At 50.6% G+C, this 18813-nt stretch overlaps 1 protein-coding gene and 1 long non-coding RNA gene across 3 annotated transcripts in view; one reads left to right on the top strand and one right to left on the bottom strand.

Annotated features, from left to right (window-relative positions):
- Positions 1 to 623: 623 nt before the first annotated feature.
- Positions 624 to 7380, top strand: LOC310694409. The gene is made up of 3 exons (XR_014519671.1): positions 624 to 2119; positions 3291 to 3362; positions 7285 to 7380. It is a non-coding gene; the product is annotated as an uncharacterized lncRNA (long non-coding RNA).
- Positions 4046 to 18813, bottom strand: part of TRIM46 (tripartite motif containing 46) — a 28922-nt gene continuing 14154 nt past the window's right edge. For both annotated transcript variants that reach the window (XM_083477030.1, XM_083477031.1), the window contains exons 6-10: positions 16564 to 16817; positions 14842 to 14963; positions 9644 to 9943; positions 7301 to 7598; positions 4046 to 5600 (exon numbers count right to left, since the gene is read on the bottom strand). In XM_083477030.1, coding sequence (XP_083333156.1) covers positions 5225 to 5600; positions 7301 to 7598; positions 9644 to 9943; positions 14842 to 14963; positions 16564 to 16817 — 1350 coding nt within the window. In that variant the 3' untranslated portion in view covers positions 4046 to 5224. The remainder of the gene's footprint in view (positions 5601 to 7300; positions 7599 to 9643; positions 9944 to 14841; positions 14964 to 16563; positions 16818 to 18813) is intronic.

Below are 18813 nucleotides of genomic sequence, written 5' to 3'. Positions count from 1 at the left end.
GCTCGGTGTTTCAGCTCAGTGATTCAGCTCCGCTCAGAGGGTGGCTGCACCTGGCTGTGCTCTGTTGTCCATCCATCCCACCTTCGTCGCCAGCGTTAAGTTGTGGGTGAACATATCAGACGACACAGCGATTCTTCAGACAGCTCTAGTTTATTCACAGGCCAGAACAGAACTGAACTGAAGGGTTCAGCCAGCCTGCTTATATAGAGCTCCACTACAATGCAACAGTAACAACTTTCTGTAACTATCCAATCACTGAACGCCACTTTCGATCCCTTTTTGCATATGTGGACCTGAACTATCTACAGTATCCCCCTGCTGGCCCAGGGTGAGAACTTCAGTACATAACAATGCCCTTGGTCAAATGGCTGGTTTTAAATAGGGCAATAAGGAATGTATGTCTAAAGTATAATACAAAAAATTATTAAGGAATTATAGACATTTATAGAATGTACATAGGGACGTGGGTGGCGCTGTGGGTTAAACCACAGAGCCTATGACTTGCTGATCAGAAGGTCGGCGGTTCGAATCCCCGCGACGGGGTGAGCTCCCATTGCTCGGTCCCTGCTCCTGCCAACCTAGCAGTTCGAAAGCACGCCCCCCAAAAAGTGCAAGTAGATAAATAGGTACTGCTCCGGCGGGAAGGTAAACGGCGTTTCCGTGCACTGTTCTGGTTCGCCAGAAGCAGCTTAGGCCTGCTGGCCACATGACCCAGAAGCTGTCTGCGGACAAATGCCGGCTCCCTCGGCCAATAAAGCGAGATGAGCGCCGCAACCCCAGAGTCGGTCACGACTGGACCTAATGGTCAGGGGTCCCTTTACCTTTACCTTACAGAATGTATATATAGTAATCACGCTTAAGTAAGAGCAATGTAGAGAAGCCAGAAGAGGGGTGGAGGGAAGTTAATTCGGATAAGATATAGATGGAAAGGAGAATAATATTGTTAAGCTATATTGTGTTGGAGATATTTGGAAAAAAAGTAATAAAAATTATTGGGGGGGGGGGACAAACAGAAGGTCCCAGGTTCAATCGCTCGCATCTCCCGGTAGGGCTGGGGATTGACCCCTTCATGAAACCCTGCAGAGCAGCAGCTGCCAGTTGGTGCAGACAATGCTGAGCTAAGATAGACCCCACAGGTCTGGCTGTGTAAGGCAGCTCCCTATTATATTACAGCATTATACCTTGTGATCTAACCAAATGTTTACAAGAAACGTTATGAGTTTTATTTCGGTCCTGTGAGTGTCTTTATTTATGTACAGTTTTCTCTAAGTATACCATAAATTTGGACCATTCTTTTTTGGAATTTCTCATCATCCTGCTGTCGGATTCTTCCAGTTAGCCTTGCTATTTCTGCATGCTCCAATACGTTCTGCTGCCATTCTTCAATTGTCGGAATAGCCTGTTGTTTCCATCTCTGTGAGAGGAGTAGTCTTCCTGCTGTTGTGGCATACAGGAAGAATTTCTGACCTTGAACCTGAGACCTTCTGCATGCAAAGCAGATGCTCTACCCCTGAACTACAGACTTTCCCCGCTACTACATTGGAGCATAAGGGACACAGGTGGTGCTGTGGGTTAAACCACAGAGCCTAGGACTTGCTGATCAGAAGGTCGGCGGTTCGAATCCCCTTGACGGGGTGAGCTCCCGTTGCTCGGTCCCTGCTCCTGCCAACCTAGCAGTTCAAAAGCACGTCAAAGTGCAAGTAGATAAATAGGTACTGCTCCGGCAGGAAGGTAAACGGCGTTTCCGTGCGCTGCTCTGCTTCGCCAGAGTCCTGCTGGCCACATGACCCGGAAGCTGTACTCCGGCTCCCTTGGCCAATAAAGCGAGATGAGCGCTGCAACCCAAGTCGGCCACGACTGGACCTAATGGTCAGGGGTCCCTTTACCTTTACATCGGAACATGCTGGTTCATCAAAGGCAGAGGAACTTTTTCAGCACGAGAGCCATGTTGCGGCACGGACCACCTTCCTGGGGACACATGTGGGCGGGGCCAGAGGCAAACAGAGGCAGAGCTTACCTTTCCTACAGGAAGATGCATTCCAGTAGGGCTGCCATACATCCAGAATACGGCAGTCTGAAACAGTGGACATCGCTGCAGTGTCCAGGAAATTCTTTTTGGGTGAATTTCCTTAAGAATAGTTCTAAAACTTCATTATTATTATTTTGAGATTTACCGTATTTTTTGCACCATAACACTCACTTTTTTCCTCCTAAAAAGTAAGGGGAAATGTCTGTGCGTGTTATGGAGGGAATGCCTACGGGTGGCATGCCTACAGATTTTCCTCCTCTAAAAACTATGTGCGTGTTATGGTCGGGTGCGTGTTATAGAGCGAAAAATACGGTATTTATTTTTTTTAAAAAGCTAAGCAACTTTGGTTAAAACTTAAAAAAAAAGCTCTAAAACTTTTCACTTACTGTTATTGTTTTGTGTGTTATAATGATATAATAATAATAATTTATTATTTATACCCCGCCCATCTGGCTGGGCTTCCCCAGCCACTCTGGGCGGCTTCCAAAAGAATATTAAAATACTGTGATACATCAAACATTAAAAGCTTCCCTAAACAGGGCTGCCTTCAGATGTCTTCTAAAAGTCTGGTAGTTATTTTTCTCTTTGACATCTGGTGGGAGGGCGTTCCACAGGGAGGGTGCCACTACCGAGAAGGCCCTCTGCCTGGTTCCCTGTAACTTGGCTTAATAATGAGATGTATTATTGTGTTTTCTTCTTGCTCAGTGACCCTTGATGGTTGGTGGCTACCAGCAGGAGACAATAATAAAATAATAATAATAATAATAATAATAATAATAATAATAATAATAATTACTACTACTACTGCTACTACTACAACTACTACTAGACAGTAGGCTTTGTTCAGATCATGGATGAGGCAGACTCTAGCAAATGAAAGGGCATGCCATAATAATGGAGCCTAGCCCTTAAGATGTTACCAGACTTCCTTCTTTCGTTGTTGCATTTGCAAACAGAAAACACAGCAGAAATGCCATGACCTCTCTGCAACCCTCACTCTGCAGGTACGAGCCTGCAAAAGGCTGCCCTGTGGAAACTCCCTCAAGTCACAACAAAACTAGCAATTAATTATTGGCTGGAACAGCATAAACTTAAATATCTCTGTTCCTAGTGCTGCAGCGCCCTCTGCTGGCTATTGCCAGAACCAAACACCTGTTGAAAGAACTGAGCGGCCCAGGGACAGTTCTGAGGGCCGCATAGAGAGGCACAGAGGGCCTGAGGCTCTTGCTCCCTCCTAACTTACATGCCCTTTTATTCTCAGACATGTGCAGGAGAAGGACCCACTAGATCACGTCTGCATATGCCAGAAGGATCTGCCCATCTCTACCTAAAGGTAAAGGTAAAGGGACCCCTGACCATGAGGTCCAGTTGTGACCGACTCTGGGGTTGCGGCGCTCATCTCGCTTTATTGGCCGAGGGAGCTGGCGTACAGCTTCCGGGTCATGTGGCCAGCATGACTAAGCCGCTTCTGGCGAACCAGAGCAGCACACGGAAATGCCGGTTTCCCTCCCGCTGGAGTGGTACCTATTTATCTACTTGCACTTTGACGTGCTTTCGAACTGCTAGGTTGGCAGGAGCTGGGACTGAACAACAGGAGCTCACCCCATTGCGGGGATTCGAACCGCCGATGTTCTGATCGGCAAGTCCTAGGATCTGTGGTTTAACCCACAGCGCCACCCGCATCCCCACATCATCTCTACCTAGGCGGTCCTTAATGGTGGATGAAAGTGACTCACCTTCCTTTCTTTTGGGGGGTGGGTAGCAGCTATCAGGGAGTGGGGGTGTCCTGCAGGGATGTCTGTTCTCCTTATACACTGACATTCAAAAGAAAACCAGGCATTGAAACTTAGAATCATAGAAATTAATAGTGGAAACCGTAGTGTCATGTTCTGGGTGCGAAATGAGGCTTCCTTAGGCAACAGTGAGGAGATCTCAGGTGTGTGAAGGATCCATTTTAGGGACCTTCATGGAGAAGCAACATCCAGAAAACAAACGCAGTCAGTCAGAAGAGAGCCAGGTGCAATTCACCGTTCCGTTTAATGTTTTTTTTTTAATATCACAACAATCCTGAAGTGAACAGGCAGATCTACACTATAAAATCTTAAACCTGCACGAAAACAGTTTTGATTGCCTTAGTTCACCCCTGCCCACCCCCCCTCTGTCCCACCCACCTCCCTTTCTCCCTTGGAGGGGGACTCTCAATTCCCCCCCCCCAACAGGGGTGACTTATTCATCCCGTTGCCCTTTCACACCCTTTGCCAAAAATCCAGAAATCCACGGTTTGCAAAACCCAAGACAGATTGGAAAAAACAGACTTTGACATCATGTAGACAAGATAAGAGATGGGACTCGATCAAAAAATGAGGCGGGTGAGGCACCTGTGAGGCCTTGCAAGACTTGCAAAGTTGGGGAAGGGGCTCTTTGGAAGGGGGGGGGGGCTTTAAAAAACATTCAGTTCAAAATTGGAGTCAGACCAGGAGAGACGCGACAGGTGCCAATCACCCCGTCGCTGGTGGTGGGGTGTCGATGGAAAGATGTAGGGGGAAAGAGCACAGATGGATTACAGAGTTTAAAAAAGGGAGATTGTGTGTGGTTAAAAACATCCCTAATTCGTCCATGCATCAAACGAAACATCCTTACCTCCTCCACAGATGAAAATTCCTGCCCCACAGGGAGCTAGGTTCCTTCAGAGTCTTTGGGGCAAGCATCCCAACTGGGAGAGCGCCCCCCACCCCAAGGCACAAGGACACGGAGGGACCAGAAAAGATGTTGGGGCGTAGCGGGGGTAGGAAAAACAAAGGACCTGATGAAACAGAAAGACATTCCCGCCCCCCACAAGCACACACAGTGTAGCTTATGGGGGCAGCACCCCGCTCTGTCCCGTCCCTGTCCCCCACAAAATTATCTCCACAGCAAACGTTCTACGAGGGGAGGTCTACAACAGGATCGCGGTCTTTCGAAAGGCAGAGTCTCTTCTATCCGCTGGAAGGTCCATCAGCCCGCCAGGCGGGGCAAATCTCAGTATGGCCCGCGAGCGGAAGGGCGGCCATTTTGTTGTAGGCCCCGGGCATCCTCCGTCGCTTTCAACAGGCGCCCGGAGGCCCGTTTAGCGGGAGGGATGACTGTTCTCGTGCACCGGAGGCCGCCTCCTGCTCGGTTTCCGCCTCCCTCGCGCCAAGAGATGCCAAGAGACGCTCAGTCCATCTTGGAGAAGCCGCCGATGGTGACCTTCCGCTCCTGTCGGTTGGCCACCAGCTCCTGGAGGTGCAGGGCGCCGCCGCCGATGAAGCAGAAGGCGGGGCAGACGGGTCCCGAGCAGTCGATGCCGCACTCCCAGAGGCTGCGGAAGGAGACGGCGTCGAAGAACGTCACCTTGCCCCGCTCGTAGTCCAGGCAGATGCCCACACGGGGAGGCAGCGGCACAGTGCAGTTGCCGGGGTCCCGCGAGGTCAGCGCCACGCCGTGCGAGAGGAGGATCTTGCCCATGCCGATGGTCAGGAAGGCGAAAGGCGGCGCTGTGTCCAGGGTGGTGTCCTCGGCGCCACTGTCATGGCCGCTGTCGGGGTCGTACCTGAGCCACGGGAAACGAGGAGGCAAGCCAGGGGGAGAGGAAGAGTTAGGCCTCAGAGCAACAAGTCCGACGGCGCATGAGCCTAGGAAGCTGGCTCGCACCGCGGTCAAGGCCCCAGCCCCCTGGGAACCTTACCATGGGAGCTGGAGTCGAAGAACTACAGTTCCCACCAGCTCTGAGCCAGCCATGGCAGAGGTGTTTTCGAACTCCAGCTCCCATCAGCCCCCAGCCAGCCTGGGCCGAAATATAAGCCTTCGCAATAAGTGACTGACAGTTAATCATCATTATCATTTATTTCTTATACACTGCCCATCTGGCTGGGCTGCCAGTCAGATCAGACAGCTCCCAACAAAATATAAAGGGACAAAGCAAACGTTTAAAAACTTCCCGAAAACAGGATTGCCTTCAGACGATTCTAAAAGTTGTACAGTTATTTATCTCCTTGAAGGAGTGTCTTTACCCTCATCATTCAGTCCAGACAGTGAAATCCAGCTCTGAGGGCCTTCTGGCGGTTCCCTCCCTGCGAGAAGTGAAGTTACAGGGAAGCAGGCAGAGGGCCTTCTCGGCAGTGGCACCCGCCCTGTGGAATGCCCTCCCACCAGATGTCAAGGAGATAAAGAACTATACAACTTTTAGAAGACATCTGAAGGCAGCCCTGTTCAGGGAAGCTTTTAATGTTTAACATTTTGCTGTGTTTTTATTATGCTGGAAGCCACTCAGAGTGGCTGAGGCAACCCAGTCAGATGGGTGGGGTACAGTATTATTATTATTATTATTATTATTATTATTATTATTATTATTATTATTCCAACTGGAAGGGGCCTTAAGGATCATCTAGTCCAACCCTCTGCAATGCAGGAATATGCAGCTGTCCCATACGGGGATCGAACCTGCAACCTTGGCGTTGTCAGCATCACGCTCTAACCAGCTGAGCTATTACAATGTAGCAGTATTTCTATTTATACCCTGATCAATAAGCTGGTCAATATTTCAGTCAATATCCTAATCAATATCCCTTTTGCAATACAGTTGGGTGGAGGTTTTTCTATATACAGTGGTACCTCGGGTTTCATACGCTTCAGGTTACAGACTCTGCTAACCCAGAAATAGTACCTCGGGTTAAGAACTTTGCTTCAGGATGAGAACAGAAATCGGGCTCCGGCGGCGTGGCAGCAGCGGGAGGCTTCATTAGGTAAAGTGGTGCTTCAGGTTAAGAACAGTTTCAGGTTAAGAATGGACCTCCAGAACGAATTAAGTACTTAACCCGAGGTGCCACTGTACAGTGGTGCCTCGCAAGACGAAAAGAATCCGTTCTGTGATTCTCTTCGTCTAGCGGTTTTTTCGTCTTGCAAAGCAAGCCCATTGACGGATTAGCGCTATTAGCGCTATTAGCGGCTTTTAGCGGTTTTTCTGCTGATCGGATCAGCTAATAAGCGGCTTAGCGGCTTAGAAAAGGGGGGGGGAGGGAAAAAAACCAGCAGGAACTCGCAAGACATTGTCATCTTGCGAAGCAAGCCCATAGGAAATTTGTTTTGCGAAGCACCTCCAAAACGGAAAACTCTTTCGTCTAGTGAGTTTTCCGTCTTGCGAGGCATTCGTCTTGCGGGGCACCACTGTATATATAAACTTTATGAAATTAAAAACACAATTTCCTTGAGAAAACCTGCCCCTCTTCCCCCTCCAGAACAGCTGCTGCTCACCTGGGGCTCGCCACATCCTGGGGTACCTGGAACCACTCTTGCAACTTGCTCTCCAGCCCAACGCCCACCTTGACCAGGTAGGAGCTGGGGTCCACGCAGCAGGCCCAGTAGCTGCGCCCCTGGGTGACGGCCACGTCCCCGATCACCAGGTCGATCGACAGGTGGCAGCTGGTCATCAGCCGCTCTGCGGCAAAAAGCATGGGCAGCCCCGGCACGCTCCGGACGGCCCGCTGGTCCTTGCTGATGGCCAGGCGCTCCCGGTTGAACCCCCACCGGTTGTCCAGGAAGAAGTTCAGCACTTGGGAGAAGGCGAAGGTGGGAGGCAGGCAGAAGGAAAAGGAGGAGAAAGAATCTTAACCAGGAAGAACCCATCCCCACCAAAAGCTTTAGAGGTGTAGAAACTTTGGACACATCAACACTTTAAACAGCCATGATTCTCCCCCAAATAACTCTGGGAACTGTAGTTTGTCAAGGGTGCAAAAAGTCACTAGGAGGTCCCTATTCCCCACCACAGAGCTACAATTCCCAGAGTTCCTTAGGAAGAAGCACTGATTGTTAAACCACTCTGGGAATTTGTAGTCCTGGGAAGGGAATAAGGGTTCTCCTGACAACTCCTAGCACCCTTAAAATATTAAGAGTTCCCGGGATACTTTTTGGCTTTCTAAAGTGGTCTGATGTTGCTTTAAACCTACAGTGCAGACAGGGCTCATTCATTTGTTCGTTTAAAAAAAATATTTGTTCAGTGGTGCCTCGCAAGACGAAATTAATTCGTTCTGCGAGTTTTTTCGTCTTGCGAATTTTTCGTCTTGCGACGCACGGTTTTAACGGTATTAACGGTTTTAAGAAAAAGGAAACAAACTCGCAAGATGTTTTCGTCTTGCGAAGCAAGCCCATAGGGAAATTCGTCTTGCGAAGCAACTCAAAAAACGAAAAACTATTTCGTCTTGTGCGTTTTTCGTCTTGCGAGGCATTCGTCTTGCGAGGTACCACTGTATACCGCTACATCATTTAAAAATAGCCAAGCGGTTTACAGCAGTAAAACTGTGAACCACCCCGATGAAGGGCTGTATACAAATTCAATAAACAATAACAATAAAACAAGAACCGTACAGGAAAGTGGTGCCTTGTTTCTTGAACAGCTTAGTTGTCGAACAACTTGGAACCCAAACGCTGTAAACCCAGAAGTAAGTGTTCCGGTTTGCAAACTTTTTTTGGAAGCTGAACGTGCTCCGATTTGAGTGTTACACTTTCTTTCTGAGTGCCACACGGTGAGGTCTGTTTATGCTATTTATTTTGTGTTTTTGTGGCTTTTTTGTTTTGTTTTAGTGACTGTGTGGAACCCAGTTCAGCTACTGATTGATTGATTGACTGCGGAAATGGATAAAAGCTGCAAAGCCACTTTAGACAGTGCAGGTAAGGGGAAAAAATACATGTTCATTTTTATCATCTACAATACTGTTTCATTGATTTTACAGTACAGTGCATTGTTTATTGCTTTCATTTTATGGATCAATGGTCTCGTTAGATAGTAAAATTCATGTTAAATTGCTGTTTTAGGTTTTTTTTAAAAAAGTCTGGAACGGATTAATCGGTTTTGCATTACTTTCTAAGGGAAAGCACACCTTGATTTTGGAACGCTTTGGTTTTGGAACGGACTTCCAGAACGGATTAAGTTTCAGAACCAAGGTACCAATATAAAACCATTAAAAAAAGTTTAAAACATTTTTCAAAAGTTTGAAACAGGCATGAATTAACCATTGGGGAAGGACGCATTCTTCGTCGCCTGCCTGGTGGGATAGGAAAGTTTTCGGCAGGCTTTTCAAAGAAGAAGAAGAAGAAGAGTTTGGATTTGATATCCCACTTTATCACTACCCAAAGGAGTCTCAAAGCGGCTAACATTCTCCTTTCCCTTCCTCCTCCACAACAAACACTCTGTGAGGTGAGCGGGGCTGAGAGACTTCAGAGAAGTGTGACTAGCCCAAGGTCACCCAGCAGCTGCAGGTGGAGGAGCGGAGACACGAACCCAGTTCACCAGATTACGAATCTATCGCTCTTAACAACTATGCTCTTAACCACTACACCATGCTGGCACAGAAGGTGTCTGCTGAATCTCTAGGGGCAGATAGTTCCACAGGACCGGGCCGGCGGCTCTAAAGGCTCAGTTTCTCATCGTTGCCAACTCAGGAAAGAGCCGACAACACACCTGCAGATAATCTCGGTGATCGAGTTGATCGCCAAAGGTCCCCTGGACCCAAAGAACCTTGAAGCTGGCTCAGTATTTCCAGGTAAACGTGCCCAGGGTGTCAGAAAGACAGACCGCCTATATTTTTAGGAGGTTCTTACCGGGCGCTGGCGGCGTGTGCAGGTAGATGTCCTCGCTGTAGTCTCCGAACCCGGCCTTGTTGTACCCCTTGACCCGCAGGACATAGACGCAGTCGGTGTCCAGGTACTCCACCATCGCGCTGGTGCCACGCACCTCCTCGCGGCGCTGCCACAGCTTGAGGGCCTTCCCTTTGGGCTCAGCGCGCCGGAACTCCACCGTGTAGTGCCAGGCGGACGGCGAGTGCTGTGGCAGGCGCCAGCAGAGGAAGATCTGGTCGTAGGCGTAGGTGCGCTGCGTGTCGATCACGGGGGCCTCCGGCGCTGCGGTGGGGGAGAGAGAGAAAGAAGGAGGGAGAGGGGACAAAGACAGGCGATGTCAGGCGCCGCCGCGGACAACAGGCGACGGGCGCTCTGCACGGACCGACAGACAACTGGCTACAGGCTAAGGGGGTTCCAGAAGGCGAAAAAACGGGGTGGGGGGGAGAGCTGTCGGGAAGACGGGGCAAGCTGCTGAGAGACTCCGGGGAGCAGAAAGAGGCTGAGTGCGAGAGACGGGGAGCAGGGTGGGAAGGGAAAGGGGGAAGAAAGAGAGGAGGAAGAGGAGAGGAAGAGCGGTGGTGTCGAGGCAGGAGGAGACAGACCATGGCTGAATAGACACAGAAGAGAAGGAGAGAGCTGAGGCGATATGGTGGTGGCCTTGAGAGGGCCAGGACATCGATGGAGAGGGCTGGGGAGCCAGATATGAGTTTCCCCCACTCCTGCCGTAGGACCCAAAAATGAATAAAAGGGGAGAAAACAGCACTGAATGATTGCCGCTAGTCCCTTTGAGTTGCTTTCAGTAAAAAATGAAACAAATAATATGTTTCATTCGGCCTAGGCAGTGAGGTCCAGCGCCAAGGGCCTTCTGGCGGCTCTCTCACTGCAATAAGTGAGGTTACAGGCAACCAGGCACAGGGCCTTCTCGGTAGTGGCGCCTGCCCTGTGGAACGCCCTCCCATCAGATGTCAAGGAGATAAACAACTGTCTGACTTTTAGAAGACATCCGAAGGCAGCCCTGTATAGGGAAGTTTTTTTTAAAAAAAAAGTTTTAAATGTTTGAAGTCTTACTGTATTTTAATTCGCCTGAAGCCGCCCAACGTGGCCGGGGCAACCCTGTCAGAGGGCGGCATATAAATAAAAATTATTATTATTATTATTTCTTGGTGGTGATGGGGACAGAGAAACGAACCCTTTTGGAAACAAAATATGCAACTTACACTGCAGTCCACTGCAGGAATTGTTCCCACTGCCTAGAAAGGCAACGCGAGCTAATTTACCTCAGATATTTTTGATCAGTTTGTTGGTTAAATCGGAAGAAGACTAATATTTTGCAGAGGAGGGAGGTGGTTTTCAAAAACAAGATTCAGGGGGTCGTATCCTGTGTTAGGCCCTATTGAAAAATGGATGGATATGACATTTGTTTCAATGCGTGTAAGAATTCAGTTAGATGTAACCCGGGACCTCTAAAATGAAAAGGGTGAAGGAAGAAAGCCAGAGAATTAAAAGGGTATTATCCATGTTTTTGTTTGGGCAACAGGGAGTAAAGTTGCTTGAGAGTCCTGGCCCCTTCAAACCAGACCACTAATGGTCAAAAAATCAAAACGTGTCTTCTTCTGAGAGCCCCACTTCACTCTGGGTGTGAGTGATACAGGATTACTTCAGCCCTGTCCAGGCAAACCCTGGATCAACCCCATTCGGTTCAGAATCTGGGATTTGTCTAATGCTGGTACACAGCCCTACACAACCTCAATTCTCCCCAACTGGTGTTCAGAGGCCTAATGCCTCCCTTCGATGATTTTGCTGTTGATGTCCTCCAGAACACAACAGATCTCTGCAAGCTACAGGAAGTCTCTCTCCGATATGGAACCATCTCCCTCGGGAGGCGGCGGGCTCTCCTTCCTTGAAGGTTTTTAAGCAGAAGTTGGACGGCCCTCTGTCATGGATGCTTTAGCCGAGATTCCTGCATTGCAGGGGGCTGGACTAGATGAAACATGGGGTCCCTTCCAACTCTACCATTCTATGATTCAATGATACAGTGGTGCCTCGCAAGACGAAAAGAATCCGTTCTGTGATTCTCTTCGTCTAGCGGTTTTTTCGTCTTGCGAAGCAAGCCCATTGAAGGATTAGCGGATTAGCGCTATTAGCGCTATTAGCGGCTGTCAGAACTGACCGAGGTCCCAGCTCACAAAGGACCAACGCCAGTTCATCTGTTATATACAGAAGTCTTTATTGAAGTTCAGTTTCGCTTTGACAGCCGCAGCGTGCAGCTCTACATCTGAAACTCTAGACCGCCGAAGCTCCGTCTGAATCTCCTCCCCCCAGACACCAGTTTAAGACTCTAGCCTTGCTCCACCTCTTCCTTTGCTCTTTCCTCCTCTGGCCCCGCCTGTCAGCTGGGGTCTCGCCCTTCCTAGACTCTTCTGACGCTGAGTCCCCTTAGTCTTCCCCCTGCCTCCGGCGGGCTTTAGGACCTGGTTCCCCATCTGGGTTTTCTGCTGTCCCACGCGCCTGTACATTCGAACTTGGCGCGCGCACCCAGCCGGCAACCTTCCTCCTGACCGTTACACTGCTCCCGTCACTGCTTCCCCCTTCGGGGGGGCTAGCTGGACCTGACCTCCCCTCCGTTCCCCCACTCTCCGATGGAGGCGTGGTCAGCCCTGACTCATCTTCTCTCCCTGCTGGAAGAGACGCTGGCCCTGACACATGGGACTCTTCCCCCCCACTACGCTCTGGTGGGGAAGCTGGCCCTGATCTCCCGCTGCCGCTTTGGGAGTCCCCGATGGCCCCTTGTTTCTGGTGTGTCTCCCCTGGGACCCCCCTTGCCCTGACCATCAGCGACTCCTTCTGGGAATCCTCTGATTCGCTGGAGAAGCTCATGCAATCTCTCGGGTCACTGCCATACTCCCCTACGCTGCCCTCAGATTCTTCCCCTTCGCTCTCCATTTCCTCTCTCCCCTGTACCTCTGTTCCTGAGCCCCTGACAGCGGCTTATCGGCTTATCGGATCAGCTGATAAGCGGCTTAGAAAAAGGGGGGAAAAGGAAAAAAAAACCCGCAGGAACTCGCAAGACATTGTTGTCTTGCAAAGCAAGCCCATAGGAAATTCGTTTTGCGAAGCACCTCCAAAACGGAAAACTCTTTCATCTAGTGAGTTTTCCGTCTTGCGAGGCATTCGTCTTGCGGGGCACCACTGTATTTACACAGCTGAGGCAGCTCACCAACTCGCTGCTGGTATTTTGTCACCTCAGGCGACTGCCTGGCTTGCTTCCCAGGAATAAGGGTGGCCCCCAGTTCAGACAGGACAGAAATGTTTAAACGAAAACCAGGGGTAGCCAACGCTCTAGGATTTTGCTTCCCTGTAGCCCCATTGCCTCCGGGGCTGATGGGACTTAGAATCCAGCAACATTTGAGGGGGCTGAATTGTGGCCTAAACCCCTGAATTATACAATGGAGAGTTCTGGCAGAAGTCAAGCTACAGTGGTACCTCGGGTTACAGACGCTTCAGGTTACAGACTCAGCTAACCCAGAAATATTAACTCAGGTTAAGAACTTTGCTTCAGGATGAGAACAGAAATTGTGCGGCGGCAGCAAAAGGCCCCATTAGCTAAAGTGGTACCTCAGGTTAAGAACAGTTTCAGGTTAAGAACGGACCTCCGGAACGAATTAAGTACTTAACCCGAGGTACCACTGTTTTGGGAGAAAAGCTTTTGAGTTTTGAAAGAGCAGGGAAGAACTAAATTTAGTTGGGGGGCAAGGAAGGGGCAGTGGACATAGGACCCCTAGAACTCTCTACGTCAAACCAGCACCCCTCTGTGTCATGCCTTGCGGAAGAAACTGACACTATTTCATTGTCCCAACCGTCAACGCTTACAGTGGTACCTCAGGTTACATACTCTTCAGATTACATACGCTTCAGGTTACAAACTCCACTAATCCAGAAATAGTGCTTCAGGTTAATAACTTTGCTTCAGGATGAGAACAGAAATCATGCTCCAGCGGCGCGGCGGCAGCAGGAGGCCCCATTAGCTAAAGTGGTGCTTCAAGTTAAGAACAGTTTCAGGTTAAGAACAGACCTCTGGAACAAATTAAGTACTTAATCCGAGGTACCACTGTATTTAGACACCGTTGACAGCAAATCTAAATCGAGAATCAGCGGTGAGCGGGAAGGAACCCTGCGACCGAGCAGTCTTTTTTTTTTACTCTGCACGTGCTCAGAGGTGCTTGGCCCGGCCAGAGCATCTTGAGGACCCGAACAAAACCTAAGCCACACGGGGGGACGGGAGGATGCAGGCGAAGGATGCAGGATGGAGGCGCGAGGGCTGGCGATGGGGGCAGAGGGAGGAGAAAGAGAGAAGTGAGAGAGAGTGTCAGGCGGCTCAGGGAGGGCTGAGGTGGAGAGGGGTCGGCTGGGCGGGAGATGACTTGCCTCATTTTTTTACTTCGATGATGACTCAACAGCAGCCAAAGCCTATAAACAAAGAGAGGTAAAGCAGGTCTGAGATGGGTCAGCAGCCAGGCACGGGGCGGAGGTGGGCCGCTGGGGGGCGGGCGCTGCGCCTGGAATATCGGGTGGGCTATGGATCATGGGATGCAGGGGTCTCAGGTCGGGGGGGGTGAGATGGAGCTGACCGGGGCCAAGAATCCCAGGGTGCGGTCCAGAGGCGATGTGAGAGACGGGGTGGCGGGGGAATCGAACACCCACCCAGCCCACCTTGGGTCTGGAGGGGGATGCGTGAAGGGGGAATGGGGTGAAGCGGAATGGAAGAGGGGGGGGAAACAGCCCCCATACTTACCCTCCGCGCCCAAGGGCCGTGACCTGTCAGATCGGCGCCACACAAGCTACCTTCCCTCGGAGGATCACAGCGCAGGCCAAGCCCCACTGTTAGGGGGCGGCCCGAGGGCTCCTGGGAGGGGGTCACCCCTCACAGGCCCCAGGCAAGGAGGAATTCGCTTGTCCTGCTACAATCAAAAACAAATCCCGGCTCTGCGCCCGCTGCTTTTCACGCAAGGGCGGCGGTTCCTTCGGCAAACTGGACCGGGTAAGGATTTCCTCCGGCGGAACGGCACCGGCACGGAACGCGAGGGCAAGGGAAGGGTGCCGCGACCCTGCTGCCCCATCCCTTAGAGGCCCGCTTCCTACCACGCCAAAGCCCCCTCGTCCACCACACATCCCGTACGTACCTTTGATGAAGGTGAGGTCCGTGAGCAGCTTCAGCTCTCGGCTCACATCCACCTGGAAGTGGCTGAAGGACGAGTTGGCTGCCGAGCGGAAGACCTGGAGGGAGTCGGTCGCCCGGACGATCCTGCCGGCGGGGTGGGGGGTTTGGTGGAAGGAAAGAGGGGGTCAGGCAAAGAGGAGCAGTTTCCCAAGGCAGATCCGAGGCCTACTGTCCTGCCCAGCCTCTGGGCGCTGGGTGCAACGATTCCCATCACCCTGACCCATTGGCTGCCCGCGCTGGGGGTGATGGGAGACGGAGTCCAACAGCACCCAGAGGGCAAAGGTCAGGTGAGACTGAATTGCGGTAGAGATACACACTTCTCTTCAATATATCTGTACTATTTTCATCGATTGTGCTCAGGGGTCATTCAGACGTGCGGAATATTGCATTAGTTTTCCTAACTACAATGGTACCTCGCATTACATGCGCTTCAGGTTACAGACTCCGCTAGCCCAGAAATAGTGCTTCAGGTTAAGAACTTTGCTCAGGATGAGAACAGAAATCGTGCTCTGGCGGCGTGGCGGCAGCAGGAGGCCCCATTAGCGAAAGTGGTGCTTCAGGTTAAGAACAGTTTCAGGTTAAGTACGGACCTCCGGAACGAATTATGGTAAGTACTTAACCCGAGGTACCACTGTACTCAGTTTCAGGGGCAGCAAAAAAAGCGGGGTTCGTGGCACAAAACATGGGTTTTACCTTGGGTTAAGAACTTTACCTCAGGATGAGAACAGAAATCGAGTGGCAGCGGCAGCGGGAGGCCCCTTTAGCTAAAGTGGTACCTCACGTTAAGAACAGTTTCAGGTTAAGAATGGACCTTCAGAACAAATTAAGTTCTTAACCCGAGGTACCACTGTACAATGCTTTTTTAATGTTCATTTTGCACCCCAGTACCTGTTGCATAACAGAACCACGGCTTTTTGACCAATGTACTGGCATGTTGGCTTGAATTTACACCACTGGGTGCGCCACATGACGAAACAACAAAAGGCACCGGGCCACGTTGCTATCTCTCAACACACAACAACACTCTCATTCCGCACATGCCTGCTTCTGTTATTGTTAAAGGCATTAAAAACTGCATTCCAGTCTGATTTTCCTACTCATATTGAAATACTGCCCCTCAATGAGACCAAACGTTCATCAGTAAAACACCACACACCCACATTCCACACTGCTTCACACATTAAACGCTCACTTCCGTCTGAGACTCAGGAAACGCCGTGACAGGAAATGTGGCCGCCATCAGGGGTAGCAACGGAACTGACGATTCACTGTGCTAGAGAAGAAACTAAAAATTTTGGTTTTTTTAGTTTCTTCTCCCGTTCGGGTACGCATACCCCTGCGTCCCCCCAGAAAAAAGCACCGGCGTAATGAAGGAATACCGACCCGCCATAAGAAACCCCTCGAAAGCTGACACTTGTCGCTCGATTTTTCTACCAGAGCTAACTGCCAAACTTTCCAACGCCACATGGCGGCAGGTACTCCTTCCAGAAACTTCCAGTGCTAGGTTTCTCACCTAGCTGCCAACAATAACTGACCAGTAAGACATTAGGAAACGCACATTTGTGTTACCAGCCAAGAAAAAGTTGAGGGAAGCAAGCTCCCGGGGATTTAGTTCTCTCCCACCACGGCACGAACTTCCCCGGGTGCCATTTTAAATTTGTTGCATCCACACACACAAGCACACCTGTTATGCAGCTGCTTGGCAGCCTGGACAAAGCAGGGTTGGTCCGTCTCCTTGAGCACCTCCTGGGTGTAGCCCACCATGCCGGAGTTCTCCATCATGGCACGGTGTTCGTGCAGCTGCGCCCGCAGGTTGGAGACGCGGTCCTGCCGGCACTCCTCAATGGCGTTGAGCAGCGACGACTGCTTCTCCTCCAAGAGGGCGCTCAGGCCGCGCATCAGCCGGGCCACTTCCTCCTTGGCCTGGGCACCATTCGCCTGCAGGGAGGCAAAACACATGGGGACTGCGTTCAGGGAGGCAGGAGGGGATATACAGTGGTACCTCGGGTTAAAAACACTTCAGGTTACAAACACTTCGGGTTACAGACTCCGCTAACCCGGAGGTAGTACCTCGGGTTAAAAACTTTACCTCAGGATGAGAACAGAAATCGCGCGCCAGCGGCAGCAGAAGGCCCCATTAGCTAAAGTGGTACCTCAGGTTAAGAACGGTTTCAGGTTAAGAACGGACCTCTGGGACGAATTAAGTTTGTGACCAGAGTACCACTATATTGTTTATTAACATCCTTCCCAACTTGCGCTAGCAAGTTCCTTAACTTAGCAGAGTTTCACATTCCCCTTTTAAAGACATGGCAGGTAGCTGGTTGCAGGCTTGTGTAAGCCTCTTACTATTAGGTTCCTGGCAAGTTCCCTTATATCCCTCTTAAAAGAATAAACACGCCACAATCTTGAGTAAAGCCGATAAAAGAAGTTTACTCACACTCAGTTCACAGTTGGATCCCTGAAGGCAGACTTAGTTACAAAGTAAAATACATGTGGATTTATCCCATATGGGGATAATCCCAGTGTCCTCTGTTGGCTGGAAGCCAGCAGAGCATCTCTAGCTAAAAAGCTGCTCCAACGATGGAGGAAGTCAAAGAGAGAGAGTGTGGCAGTGTGCCTTGTCCTTTTGTTACCTGGACAGGTAAGGTCACGCCCACCTCTAGTCACATGCAAAGGAAGTATGTCCCAGCCAGCAGGAAACAGGAAGTTTTCAACTGGCTGCGCCAAATATTCCCCTGCATGTCCACTCTAGGAAAACAAGGAATGTTGTACTTGACTGCTACTTATGCATCACATCCCACAAAACAGAGGACAAAAAGTGGCGGCGGCGGCAGCTCTCTGGATTGCAGAGGGGCACCTGTAGCTCTGCTTCTCGTTCAGCTTCTAGAAGGGACACCAAGGACAGGGGTCCCCAAACTAAGGGCCGCGGGCCGGATAAGGCCCGAAGGACTCATTTATCCAGCCTGTGGCGACCCCCGTCGCCCGCTCTTACAGGCACTGCATGGTTGCCCACTTCCGGGTTGGAGGAGCACCAGAAATAGCTTGTGCACATGCGCAAGTGTTATTTCCAGTCCACATCCGGGTTGGAGGAGGCCCGTGCACAGGCACACAAGCTATATCCAGTGCTCCTCCGACCCGGAAGTGCGTCAGAAATAGCATGTGCTTACGCGTATGGGTACGCGCTCCCCCGCCCTCCGGTCCACCGCGTGATCGGCACTGGAGACACCAGCCCAAGGCGCAGTAAGTTTGCTGACCCCTGACCAAGGATCATCCAGAAATCCCAGCTGAGGAATCCCTGACAGATGGTCATCCAGCCTCTCTTTAAAACCCTCCAGCGGATAAGAGTCTGTCACCTTCCGAACAAGTCAGATCCACTGTCAAACAGCTCTCACCGTCAGAAAGTTTTTCCTGACGTTTAGTCAGAATCTCCTTTCTTGTCATTTGAATCCATTGGTTTTTGGCCCTACCCACCCACCCCAAACAGGAGAAAACAAATTTGCTCCATCTCCCATGTGATAATTTTGTTGTTATTATTAATGCAGTGTAAACACGGACAACTAGGAAACACTGGCCTGCAAGTGCTCTGGTTGGAGAACAGCCTTTGCCAATGGTGTTGTGGGTTTTGAAGACACTCGAACTCAGGACGCAAGGGAGACACGTGCTAAGAGGAAGGCACGCTTGGCCCGGAAACCTATGCCCCACAGCCCAGAAACCTATGTCTCCACTGTGGAAGGAAGTGTGGATCCAGAATTGGCCTCTACAGTCACTTACGGACTCACTTCTGAAAACCATGTTTATGGAAGACAATCTTACTCGGCTACGAGGGATCGCCAAAGAAGAAGAAAAGGATTATTCATACACCGCCCATTTGGCCGGGTTGCACCGGCCACTCTGCGTGGCTCCCCACAAAAGATTTAAAGCACAGCAAAATACC

This window comes from Podarcis liolepis, assembly GCF_965112155.1.
Source record: "Podarcis liolepis genome assembly, chromosome: 15".
In the NCBI taxonomy this organism is placed as follows: Eukaryota; Metazoa; Chordata; class Lepidosauria; order Squamata; family Lacertidae; genus Podarcis; species Podarcis liolepis.
Note: the sequence above shows the minus strand (reverse complement) of the source record. Positions and strands in the feature narration are given on the sequence as shown.